Genomic DNA, 13,350 nt, shown 5'->3' with positions numbered 1-13,350 from the left:
CTCTGGACTCAGTTCTTAGGATTTCAGCTAATTATTGATGTCCTTTTTTCACACTCTTTACTATAGTTTTCTCTGCCAGTTCTCTGTTCTATTAGACTTTACAAATTGTGTTTAAAAAAAAAAAAAAGCAACATTTTTAGAAATAAAACTAGTTTTAAAGAAGTTGTCAAACTTCTGATCAGACCTTTTTCAGCTGTTCTGTTGAAGGGGAATAACTATATGTACATAATATATATAACACATGTTGTTTTAATAGCATAATAATGTTACGTATTATTATATATAAAATGTTATGTGCATATATATGTACATATGTGCATATATATGTACATACACACACACTCTAGTTGTTAAGCTGGCAGCTTTAAGAATGTATTGTCCCTAGGTAATTGATAGATACTATAAAAATCTGTATGTTAAAAATACTGAAGTCACTACGGACATGTTCAAGTTTTGTGTACGTGTCTTGATCTGTTAAAAGAAAAACATTGAAAAACTTAAAGAAGTGACTGCAAGATTATTGTTCAGCTTTTATCTGTTCTTCCCTGAATTTATTATCCTCAAGATAATAAATGGATTCTATTTTGCAGAAGAAGGGATGAGAATCAGCATAGCAAGGTGTCTACAAACCAGGGCTGAAGCAACATAGTAGATATTTTTGTTAGAATAATTTTAAGCATCTACAAGAAACATTGGAAAAGGTTGAAGGAAAGGAGTGAAACCAGAGCAGGTTGGAAGAGAGATGGTGACTGTTTAAAACAAATAAGCTGTAAGAAATTGAGGTGTTGACAGAACTCAATAATGCAATATGGAGTGCTTTTTTCTTACAGCTCCAGCTTTTGGTGTCAGGTGATTACTTAAGAAATTCTCCTTTTACTTAAGAAAATATCTGCCTCTTAAGATAGAAGGAGAAGCTTGAAATGTGAGCCAAAATTCTGACGTACAGATATCAAATGAAAAGGTCAAAATACAGTGTTTAAAAAAATTAAACCATTGTTAAGAAGACCCTATTTTATATTTTTGAATTCATGGGACTGGCTTTAACAAGGAGGTGTTGGAGCTGGAAGCAACATGGCATTAGCAAAGAGGATGCAGGAATTGGTGAGATGGAGCAGGGGCATGAGCAGGAATGCTGTGGAGGTGCACATAAGTAGTCCAAGCACATGATTACAGAAATACACCAGCACTGCAGGTGCTATTACGATTATAAATGGGAAGAAAATCTACTTGAATTATGTTGTTTTGACTCTAGACAGACTGATTTTACAGTTCCTTGCACAGTGCTTCATATGCATCTGTTCGCACAATGTGTTCATCTCTTGGATGAAGACCTAACTCTAGTACTTGCTGACTGATGTATTACCTCTTGTATGCAAAAGGCATGTCTGGGCACTGGCCTTTAAGTCTTTTGCAGCAATTGAAAAAGATCAATTAAGCCTTCCCCAAGTGAAAAGCTTTAAGTGCGTAACTATTTGGATAACCTTATTTTTTTCAAGTGATTTATAGTGAAAAAAGGTAGTTAAATATACCTAAGCTGCTTTTCAGAGTTTACAAAGAGCATGACTAGAAATTATCTGAAGAAGAGAGATGGTACTAACTCTCTATCTGGGCACAGTAATGTGATGTATTCAATATCTTCATTTTAGTGTCTTTTCTTCGAAGATTTTTATTTTGTTCTTGCCTAACTATGGTAGAAAAACTGCCTTGAATGCAGTCATGAGATAAATCTTCTTCTGAGTGGCAGCCACTCTATTGTTTATCCTGGGAGTGGTTATAGTGGTTAAACATTAATCATCCATTTGTAGATAATTGCTCTGAGTTACTGATGGCTGGGCAGGGGGGGATCTGTCTCGACATCTTAGTGGAGTGTCTTTCTTGCCTAAACTCCTTCAAAAATTGTTACTTCTCCTTTGAAGAAGAATGGGCAGAATGATGTACTTTGTATGTCTGAAACCCAGTGTAATAAAGTGCTAAAAGTCTGTCAGGTTGATTGAAAATAAAGTTTTAAGAAGTTCTTTGTGTTAAAGAAGCATCCATTTTAAGTAACACCTGTCAGACCATGAAAGTGATCTGCTCCAGGCCATCCACATTTATTCAGGTAAGAGAGTTGCTGACCAAAGGTGGAGCTGCAGGAAAGACCACTGCTTAACAGGGAAAGCAGTGAACTGAGGTTGGAATATGAGGAGGATCAGGTATTAAGGGTAAAGATGAACATTCAATCTTTGTTGTTTAACTAATCTACTTGACTTCCTCAATCAGCTGTTTTAAATATCTAGTCTGACAACAGTATGCTGTGGCCACACATTTAGTCAAATAACCCTCTAGGAGATTTAAACAGGAAAAAACACTTGTTCTGTCAAAAGAGCTAAACAGAAAAATGTAAACAAAAGTTTTTCACTGAAACCTCTTCATCTTTCCTTCTCAGCAGGCAGAGATTCATAAAGAAATAAATGCACAAGATTAGAAAGCAGATAATTTGCCTGATAATCAAAGTTAATGATGAAAATAAAAAGTTATTGTCATAGAATATGTTGTCTCATATCACAACAGCAGCTTTGAATGATTGGTACTGTTGTGCAAGGAAAAATAATCAAGTCTAACCAGTTCTGTTTTGAAATTCCAAGATAAGTAGTTGGGTAGTGGGCAGTGCAAACAGCATTCCAGTCTGATGAAAAGTATTCTGATTGCACAATGAGAGCACTTGACCTTCCAGCTATTGCATGTATGCCTGCTTGAGTTTTGGCTTGCTCACAGGTGATTTAATACTGAGGTAACTATTAAGCAGAGTGTTTACTTAGGGCATATTTAGAATAGATACTGATTTTTGGCACATGGTAGAAAAAGAACATTTCATTCCTATGTCCTACACATGTCCAGGCTTTAACCTCAAACAAGTAAAAAGATGACTGCATAGTAGGGGCTTCATGTATAACTAAGGCATGCTTCTTGGGGATCCTTTTCATCTGCAGGTGGAATAGAGGTATTTTTCTTCTAGAGCTCTGGCTGTCTTTGCTTTTGGGGCCAAATTTGGAAGATGTATAACTCGTGGCATAATTTGCACATCAGGAAGTATCAGTGCAATCTGCCAAGAAGAGACAAGGCACATTTGTAGCAGAGCAAATAATTAGGAGAAGCTTCTTAGCCTGTCTCCTTTGAAATGAAAGTTACATTGGAGTTGTCATTTTTTTATGTGTCAAATGATAATTTGGATAACAAGATGATAGAATGTTAGTTTTCTAAAGCCATTTTTCACACCTTTTCACACAGTTTTAGCTGACATTTTTACATGCATTCCAATAAGCAATCCTTGCAAATTTTTTTTGACCCACAGAATGATCTGTGTCAAAAGAGTATATTTGAAACTGCTGCAGGGCAGAGGAAGGGACTAGATGATATAAAGTCCTTTCTCTCTCACTTTTATATGATTTTTTTCCTTTGAAGTTTTTGCATTTTCTGTTTGCACTTTTATATACTGTTTGTTATGTCATTTTATTAAATTTTAGATAATTGTAAGATCAGTAGAGAAATATGCAGCCATATACTCTTACTCTGTGTTATAGTTTATTTTGAGGAGTATGCTTGTGTCCAAGCCAAGGAAGAGAAGAGGGGCTTGGACACAATTATTCGGTCAACTTGCTGTGACTGAATAGTTAACTCACAGAGTGCCACCTACCTCCTCAAGTCATGCGTACAAAATGGAAGTGAATTGAAAGTGGTGTTAGAAGTGACTAGGAATTTTTTAAAATTCTTCGATTTAACTGAACTGTTCTATAACTAAATCTCTAAATGAGTACTGTTGCTAGTTAAAAATTATTTCAGTCCCTAGTACCAAGATTATCGCAGCTCAGAAAATTCCTGAGGCAGTTGATATGATTCCAGGAATACATGACTGCCAATTTAAGATTCCATTTCAGTAAATAAATAATATTTAAATTAAATATTATTTAAACAAAATAACAGAAATACTACCATTTTTTGTTCAGTTGAATCTTGAATTGTAAATTATGAATTTCTTTGGTTTTGGAACACAGAATGTGAATAATACTTCTCTGACAAACACTGATAATCTGTGCATTTGTTTTCAGTACACGTTTTGGAACTTTGTACCGAAAAATTTGTTTGAGCAATTCAGAAGAATAGCTAACTTCTATTTTCTCATAATTTTCCTTGTTCAGGTAAGCTATCCCCATTGTTTAATAAATTTCTGGACTCTTCCTAAAAAAACAAGAGGTTGAAAAAGGTTTAAAAATCACTGGTTTTGAAGGGGAGGTAAATGGTTGAGCTTGGATAGCCGTTTACATTCATGATGTGACAAAAGAGTTTTGTTTCATTTCCGGGTTGTAAATGTGAATCTAACCTAAAGAGAAATTGACACCATCACTGGTTTGATGGCAAGACATCTCTTGATAAAACTAAAAAGAATGAGTGTCATTTTTTATTTTTATTTTGTAATAAACAAACATCCAAATCAGTAAAGCCATTGTTATAAATTATGTGGATGATGAACTTTTATTAGTTTTGCTAAATATTATATTTTTTATAACAGAATGATGCCTTGGCAGAAATTTTCCAACTGCGCTGTCATTAAAGCCTGTAGAGAAACCAAAATATAGATGCTTATATAATGCTTGCTTAGGGTGGTACATAAATATTTAGGTTTGTAATTATTACCTCAGATAACTAGTTTGCTGCTTTCTATGTGTCTTCATTATGAATCTTTCACTATCGCTTAAATGTGTTAAGCAATAAAAATCTTACTAAGTTAAGTGAAAAGCGGTATTACTTTGTACACCAGATTGTGCAGAAAGAAAAGCTATGCGGATTCCCAGAGCAGTTTCGTTATCTGAACTCCTTCTATAGAGTATACCTCTTTGTATATAATTGCAGAAGCCACAGCTCAGTATTTCAGGATTTATTCCTTGCATGCATAAGAACAGCTGTATTGTATAATATGTGAAAACAGCACTATGCTGATTTCTAGCACTGCTCAGTAATTTTGCCTCCAAAGCTGCAGCTTTCCAGTCTGGTACTTAAACTCTCGCACGCAAATATTTTTACTAGGCATTAACATCTGAATGTTAATGTGATCTAAGTATAGTATTGTATCTTACTGTAGCATACAGTTATTTTTCAAAGTTTGTATTGAAGTACTGTTCTTTTTAACTAAAGTTCCTTGGTGCTTTGTAACATACTGCTGAAAAATTACTTGAAATGTCTTGCTTGAAAAATCGACTGCTTACATTTACAAAAATATAACTGGAAAATCTTTGTCCCTTTTGTTGCAGTTGATTATTGATACACCTACTAGTCCAGTTACAAGTGGACTCCCACTTTTATTTGTTATCACTGTAACAGCTATCAAACAGGTCAGTAGTTTAGTGACGAAAAGTATAACCAAAAAGAACGTTATTATTTGTTTTGCATTTCAATTTTCCCTGCCTTTTTGTCTTAGATTGTCTTAGGGCAATGCCTGAAGAACAATTGCGATGAACTTTGACGGATTAATTTTATTTTTGTTTCTGTAGTTTAAGTAGAACTGGTTGCTACATTATGTTGTCTCACTAATTCAACACAATCTTCTAAATCACTTTATAATTTTGATGTCCTTGTGTTCCAAGGAATCATTTACATTCTTGTGTTTACTCAGCACACTTTGACTTTTGTTTGTTTCTAAATAACTGTCTACATCCTATTATGTTTTTCCATAATGACTGAAAATTAATTTAATAAGAACTACAAAAGCTTATAAGATAAATCTGCACTTACCTTTGAGATTTCCTTAGCCTTTACAGTATGAACAGATAATAAAAATTATTTTGGTTCAAGTCTTTGGTATATGTTGATTATACTCTACAGTTCATAATGATAGCTGTAGTGCTTTCTACAGTTCAGTATTGAACAGATGTTATAGTATTCTCTCATTTTTAATGTGAAAATTAATCCATGAAATGGAAGTATTTTTTTGAAATCAGTTCTTGCCACATCATTGAGTATAAAAGTTCTTCCTAATAAAAGTTCTTCTGTCGAAATAGAATTGCATAATACATTGAGTTTTCAAATGTGCTCAAGAGAGTTAGATGTAAAAATGCTATGGAATACAAGTGATATTTTCCATGTCATAACCACTGGTGTCTTTGTCCGTCCCAGTCTTTATCCCATGGCAGGACCTTTGAATGGAAAGTTGCAGATTCCCTGTCCTTTACTTTGTCTGTTTGTATAAAACACAAATTCATAGGATAATGAAGCAATCAAAATAGGTTACTCTGCAAAGTCTCTTGAAACAAAATTCTTTATGACTATATATATTATATATAGGGTTAAAAAGTTTGACATAATTGTATGACAGTCAGCAAATATGACCACCTTCAGTCATGTTGTGACTATCATCTTTCAATATGGAGTCCCAGTCTTCCAAAATGTATTTTCTACACTTTTATCTTCTCAGCAACTGCTTTTATAAGTACTTTGCACTTACTCAAGAGTCAATAGAGCTCTATTGACTTTCTTAAGTGAGCAAGAGATGATCACTTAAATACCAGAAATTGTTCTACACTTTGTAAACATCCCTATTCATCAAAATGTCTTCATTAAAATACGTAGTTTTGTTGACTAATTGTAACCGTGAATGCTCTTTTTCATATATGTCCAACATGACTGTATTACTGACGTGTATCATAATTTCATTTGTTATAGTGAAAATATTTTCTTTGTTTTTTCCTTATCTTGATCAAGGATAATTTTTTAATTTTTTGTTGCAAGCTAGAGCTGTTCTGTGTCTTTATAGCCAAATGTGCATCACTGCGTCATTCCATTTCACTGTTTTCTAGGGTTATGAAGATTGGCTTCGACATAAAGCTGACAATGCAATGAACCAATGCCCTGTTCATTTCATTCAACATGGTAAACTGGTTAGAAAGCAAAGCCGAAAATTAAGAGTAAGTAACTATGACTTAACAGATTTTAGGAGTCAGGCTTTACTTCACACTTCTTGTAAAACAAATTATACAGAAATGTAGTGTGATGATGTTGTAGCATTTATTACATGTAATGGAGATTAGACCTGCAATATACTAATTTTTAATTTAATACCTCTGAATAAAGTATTTTTAGATATGTTTCTGCTTTATCTTTGCTTTATTGACTCCTCTTGTAACTGTTCCTTTCATTTTCCATTTTTTAACTTGGAATTTCACTCATGATTTGTCTTTTGTCGTTTCTCCATTTTCAATCCTCTGTGGTTATGCATATTAATAATTTATTTAAGCCTGATTATGATAGTCAACACTACCAATTTGTCCTATGTATACAATACATATATATGCATATATATATATATATAAAACACATTCAGAATACTTTCTTCATTACCCATCAAATCACAGCCTCTTCATTGGCCTTCTGAATGTTGCTACATTCCCTTCCTGGTATTTTGAAGGTTATTTTCAGAAATTAATTTCGACTGCTTCTTTTTTTTTTCTTTTTTGTTAGGAGATTAACTTTTCATCATTATTCTCTTTAGAACTCAGCAAATTCGATAGATACTTGTTTGGAGTTTCCTTCTTTCTAATATCTTTGTTCGGGATATCTTTTTCTGTTCTGCCTTGTTTGCGCATAAATGGCTCCATAGTGTTCACAGCCTTTCTGCTGTGACCTTTCCTTTGAGTGTGACAGCTCCTGCGTAATAAAAAAAATTAAGACATCACATGCTGAGTATTCCATGTGTGTAACTAAACACATAATAATAATAATGATGATGATGATGATGTACCATGTAATTGGAATTTGTATTCCATTAATTAATTTATTGCCCATATTTTCTCAATTTCTCTCCTATTCTTTGCCTTTCAGAAATTGTATTTCAAGCAACTAAATGATAGGAGAACAAGGCATAGGAAATAGTTGCATGGAAAGGGATATCTGTATGGATGGATAAATGGGTAAAATTCTCTGACCCGTATTATGCAAGAAAACAGGCTAGATTGTATAAAGGTAGATCCTTCCGCACTTAAAGCCTGTGGACATTTGATTAAAGAAAAGAAAAAGAGAATTGCTAAAAGATGAGGTTTCTTTTTCACAGAATCACAGACTGGTTGAGGTTGGCAGGCATCTCTGGAGGTCATCTGGTCCAACCCCCCAGCTCATACAGGGCCACCAAGAGCTGGTTGTCCAGACAGGTTTTAAATTCCTCCAAGGAGGGAGACTCCACAGTCTCCCTGGGCAAACTGTGCCAGTGCACAGTCATCCTCCCAGTGAAAATGAGATGGACCCTCCCATGTTTCAGGTTGTGCCCGTTGCTTCTGGTCCTGTCATTGGGCACCACTGAAAAGAGCCTGGCTCCGTCCTCTGCACCTTTAGCTGACACAGTGGCAAATGTTGTCAGAACACCTTTTAAATTTTATTAAGAAGATGCTCTTTGCTAGTGTTTTTAATTGTTTTGTTTTTTTTTTTTCTTATTCCTACCTTTTTCCTTTTGCAAATTGTTTAGATTATTAACTTCTGTTTTAATAGGCTGTTGTATTATAGATTGTTCCTGGCTTGCAGGGTGACTTGTATGCCGTGGGTTACAGAGAGGTAATCTTGCTAGATTGATTAATAAATAATAAGGATTATTCAACACTTATGATCTGTGAAAATCAGATGTAAGGGGACTCTTTTGTCTTTATGAGTTGGACCTAGAAACTCACTTTCTGAAACTTAAGTTTTCAGTGGCAACTTAAAAGCTCCAGACACAGTGGGCATTTTTTCTCATGCTTGTTCTTGTAGTGACACTTTACTATCAGAAGGGTTTTGTTCGCTAAACTGGCCTCCCGACTTTCTCTCTGGCCAGATTCAATGTTCTGAAGAATTCTGATTTTTCCTTTCATGGCATCTGTAGAGGTGATTAAACTTTCAGTAATATCGCTGTGTTTTAGGTAGCTGATAATTACATTAATGTTGTTTTCGGTGGTAAAGACAGCTAGTAAAATCAAAATAGTTACGTGGTGTTCTTACAGTTTGTTCTAGGAATAGGTGGATTCTCTGTCACCGAACAGTTTATTCAAGATAATTCCCTAACAGTGTCTTGTCTGGTTTTGGTAAAGTTCTCACTCTGAGGGCTTTATTATAATTTATCATGTCACTGTCTTTCATAGTGAATGATTTTGTGGCAAAAAGGCAGGTTGTTGTGAAGATACATCTTGGAAGAATAAGGCAACTTGAGCAGTAGTCTGGTCCGTCAGGGTCCACCGCTCTTCGGGATGAAGGCCCTGTATTGTTCAGGCTGGCTCCAGCCAAGACATTCACCACCTCCTGTTCCAAACCTACCCCTTCACTGTCTCACTACATATCTTCACTTCCCTGGGTCTGCAGAATGATATGTGAGAAGTCATTTAATCAAAAGGAAATACATAAGGAAATTAATCCCTTCCTAAATTTGAATGGGCCAAAACTTTTTATTATTGGTTAAAAGTGCAGCTTCTTTTCCCTAGAAATGGGGATTATGCTGTTCTAATACGTCTCTAATTTTCATTTAGAGACTGAAAATTAGTAAACCATACAGCTCCGCTGCTGCACTAGAAGTCGTGATTTTCAAAAAGACGCCATTGTTTACACAAAAGATGGAAAAATTCTTATTGACGTTTCTGTTAATTTTCATACCTGATTGTTGCAGGTATGCTTAGCAACTTGCATGCTCCTATGCCATATGTACAATCTGCAATTTTTCATTGCTATTGGTTAAAAAAAAAGCCTTTTTCATATCTACAAGAAGTTAAATCTCATTATCATCATTGTTCTGGTTCTTCAATACATGTTAGTAAAGCTTATCTAAGCTGTCACAATTTTATTATTAGATGTTACTATTGCTGATTGTTATCAGGCTATTTTGCTTAACTAGAATTAGCTGACTCCTGCCAACTGCTAAGGATATTGGAATTTAGCTTCATAAGTTTATCACGAGAACAATGATTAAGCTGAATCTTATGAGAATGAATTATGACATAAAAGTATATTGAACAGATGTTGAGCTACATGAAAAATTGCAAAAATTATATATTTTGATGGGATTTTTATTGAAAATTTGATATTCTTAAAACATGTAGTATATCTTTGCCATTTGTTCATTTTTTTTATATTCCTTTGTAAAAGATGACCTCCAAAAATGTATCAAAGGCTGTTTTTCTCAAATGAATGGTTTACAGTAATATTTTGAATTTATAGTTTGTTGGCTGTTCTGTGACACTCTTTAACACGCTGTAAGATATTACCTATGTTTGCATGAATAAAAATTAATTTGCTCACCTTTAAACATGGATAAAAATAGGATGGACTTCTAGTCATAAATTCTGCTGAAAATGCATCCTGTTTTCATTGGCAGACTTGGAATTCCTAGTTTTTTCAGCTATCTCTAATTATAATATTCAGAGCTAGATGCTTATCCTCAAGAGCCAACATGAGTAGCTCACATCTCCAGCTGTTTTTGAAACAATGTTTTGTTGTATTTAGCCTTAAAACAAGAATAGTATCTTCCATCTCTCAAATAACGTTGCAAAACCTAATAAGACAGTACTTGCAAAACGGTTATCCTGAGAGGAAAGGTAGTACACAGTAGACCTCAGTCATTCTACAAGGTGTAATTCAGTTTTTTAGAGATATTTCTGTAGTTCTTTACTCCTGTGGTAAAATCCTGGTGTAAATAAAAATTGATGAGTTTTCAAGATATTTGAGTGAACCTAGGTTTTGGTTTTGAAATCTGAAATTCGGGCTGCTACATAAATGATAAATGCATTTTATTTTGTTGTGTTTTTCCCCTAGGTTGGAGATATTGTAATGGTAAAAGAAGATGAAACATTCCCTTGTGACTTAATATTTCTATCAAGTAGTAGAGGAGATGGAACATGTTTTGTTACAACAGCTAGTTTGGATGGTGAATCCAGTCATAAAGTAATTAAATGTTCTACGTTTTCTTTTTAAGGCAAAGTTTGCATTTAATTTTTTGCACAGATCACAATATGACTTCATGCTTGTAAGTGTGAGTAGATACACTAACTTGTGTAACTTAGTTTCTACAAGTTGACTTCATTTCTCTTGAAGTATCATTATTTTATGGAAAGTTTTAAAACATATTTATTTGTGATTTTTTCTGTGTCTAGTATAGGCATACAGATTACAGAGATAATGTACAAACTTTTTTGTACTTAATTGGTTTGACGGTGACCTGATTTGTAAGTCCACTGCAAGGTACTTGCATATAATGTAAGAAGATGTCCAATTAGGAGCATTTAAAGGTGCATCTTATTTGAACTATGAGCTCTCATGTAAAAGTTAGTAAATCTATTTCATGCTGAACTGGAGGTACATGTGCAGATTAATGTCTTGTATATCTGTCCTTACTTTTTAAATCTTATTTATACCTTTTTATTCATTCCAGACTTATTATGCTGTTCAAGATACAAAGGCATTTCACAATGAACAAGAAATCGATGCACTACATGCTACCATTGAATGTGAACAACCTCAGCCTGACCTTTATAAGTAAGAAAGTAATTCTTACCTGTTTCATTTAAGGTACCCTAGCAATAAATTATAAGAATATCATGATGAAAAGATACTGGCTGCATCTGGCTGGTTAGAGTGGGCCCCAGAGTCAGCTTGAAAAGTTAGGTTAGTCTTCCATCCATGCTCCTTTCCTGCAGGTAGTTGGCTGGTCCGCTCTAGGGCAGTGGTCTCCAAAGGGGGGTGCACAAGACGATCCATTGGGGTGCGTGACGAAAATTTTAGAACTTCTATTTATTTTTTTAATCTAAAAAGTAAGAAAGAAATTAAGCTGTACTAATACTTAATATATTTCTTGACACTGGCACTTCTACTCAGTCTGTATGTCAGAGAGTTCTCACATACAGTTCGTGAGGAATCTCCAGGGGGAAGAGAGGGTGTTCCACAACGTGGAGAGGTTGTCAGTGGCACCCTCACTCGTTCCTTTGTTTTCAGCTTATTGTGAAGTATTGCAGTTTATGAGTGCCCGGTTAAGTGGGTTTATGGATTATATTATCTAGTTGTAACTAAAGTAATCCTCACAAAATGATCAAGTGGCTTAAAAAGAAAATGTGGATTGAAGATAATACTAACAATGCAAGCACAAGTGAACAACAAGAAAATGGCAAACACTTCCACTCCTAGTACGAGTTCTTCATCAGCCACTTTACAAGGTAAAACCAATGCCAATCTAATCAGATCTGACAAGAAGTTGGCCAGAAAAATTTTAAATTCTCAAGGCTATTTGAAATACGGATTTATATGTGCTATTGTTAACGATGAATCTCACCCCATGTGCTTTGAGATACTAGCTAATGATAGTATGAAGCCATCATGATTAGCGAGACATTTAAAAACTAAGCATCCAGAACATGAAGAAAAATGTCTACAGTTTTTTAGCAATGTTTAAAGTCATGCAGTACTCGGTATTTTACAAAAGTACTGTACAGAATTTCACTAAACTTAATGATAAATCTTTAGAAGCCTCTTTTGAGATTTCTTTCTTAATAGTGAAAGACAAAAGGCTCATACCATAGAGGAAACACTTGTTCTTCTTGCCGCAGTAAAAATAGCTGAAATAATACACAGAAAACAGTATGGCGACAAACTAAAATGGACTCTTTTGTCAGCAAATACTGTTGGAAGATGCAGAGAAAACTTATTTCTGAGGTGTGGAGGTATCTCTTTTCCCTGATCTCAGTGACCAAGGAACTGGTCTAGAAATCTGCAAGAGAACAGATTCTTTAGAAAACTGATTCCATGAATGGCTCGATCCTTTTTTAAATACCTGGCTCACAAAGTGAATGGTTGGAAGTTGAAGCTCACGCTATTATAGATGGTGGAATTTGCTGGGACAACTGTTGACGCATGAATAATGAGAACGCTTATTGGTAGACAGCTTCTATCTCTGCTAATTTTTACTTGGCACTTTACCTCTTAACAAACCACAGTGGCGAATCTTTGTTTCCAAAGGCACATGGTCATTTTACATTATAATGCATCATAACAAACTGTACAGTGTCTTTAGATGTGGCTCTACTGTTTTGTATATTCTCTCAGCAGACAGGTCACCACTCCTCTGAGCCTGAGAGGTTCCCTTTCAGGGTAACAGACCCACCAGCTCCCCACAATTTACTCTGCCATCCAGAATGCTGATGTCGGGCTTAATCCCTTTTGATTTGAGGTTACTCACTTGGTATTGCAAATACAGTGTACTGGGTCTGGCTGGAATGGAGTAAATTTTCTTCATAGCAGCCCATGTGGTGTAGTGTTTTTGATTTGTGACTAAAACAGTGTTAATAACACACCAGTGTTTTAGCTGTGGCTGAAAAGTGCTTG

General features: G+C 34.8%; 1 protein-coding gene across 1 annotated transcript in view; it reads left to right on the top strand.

Moving 5' to 3' along the window:
* Positions 1–13,350, top strand: part of ATP11A (ATPase phospholipid transporting 11A) — a 131,179-nt gene that overhangs the window by 73,285 nt on the left and 44,544 nt on the right. Inside the window, exons 3-7 of the mRNA XM_075137056.1 lie at positions 4,086–4,175; positions 5,286–5,366; positions 6,828–6,935; positions 10,792–10,920; positions 11,408–11,511. Coding sequence (XP_074993157.1) covers positions 4,086–4,175; positions 5,286–5,366; positions 6,828–6,935; positions 10,792–10,920; positions 11,408–11,511 — 512 coding nt within the window. The remainder of the gene's footprint in view (positions 1–4,085; positions 4,176–5,285; positions 5,367–6,827; positions 6,936–10,791; positions 10,921–11,407; positions 11,512–13,350) is intronic.

This window comes from Calonectris borealis, chromosome 1, assembly GCF_964195595.1.
Source record: "Calonectris borealis chromosome 1, bCalBor7.hap1.2, whole genome shotgun sequence".
In the NCBI taxonomy this organism is placed as follows: domain Eukaryota; kingdom Metazoa; phylum Chordata; class Aves; order Procellariiformes; family Procellariidae; genus Calonectris; species Calonectris borealis.
Note: the sequence above shows the minus strand (reverse complement) of the source record. Positions and strands in the feature narration are given on the sequence as shown.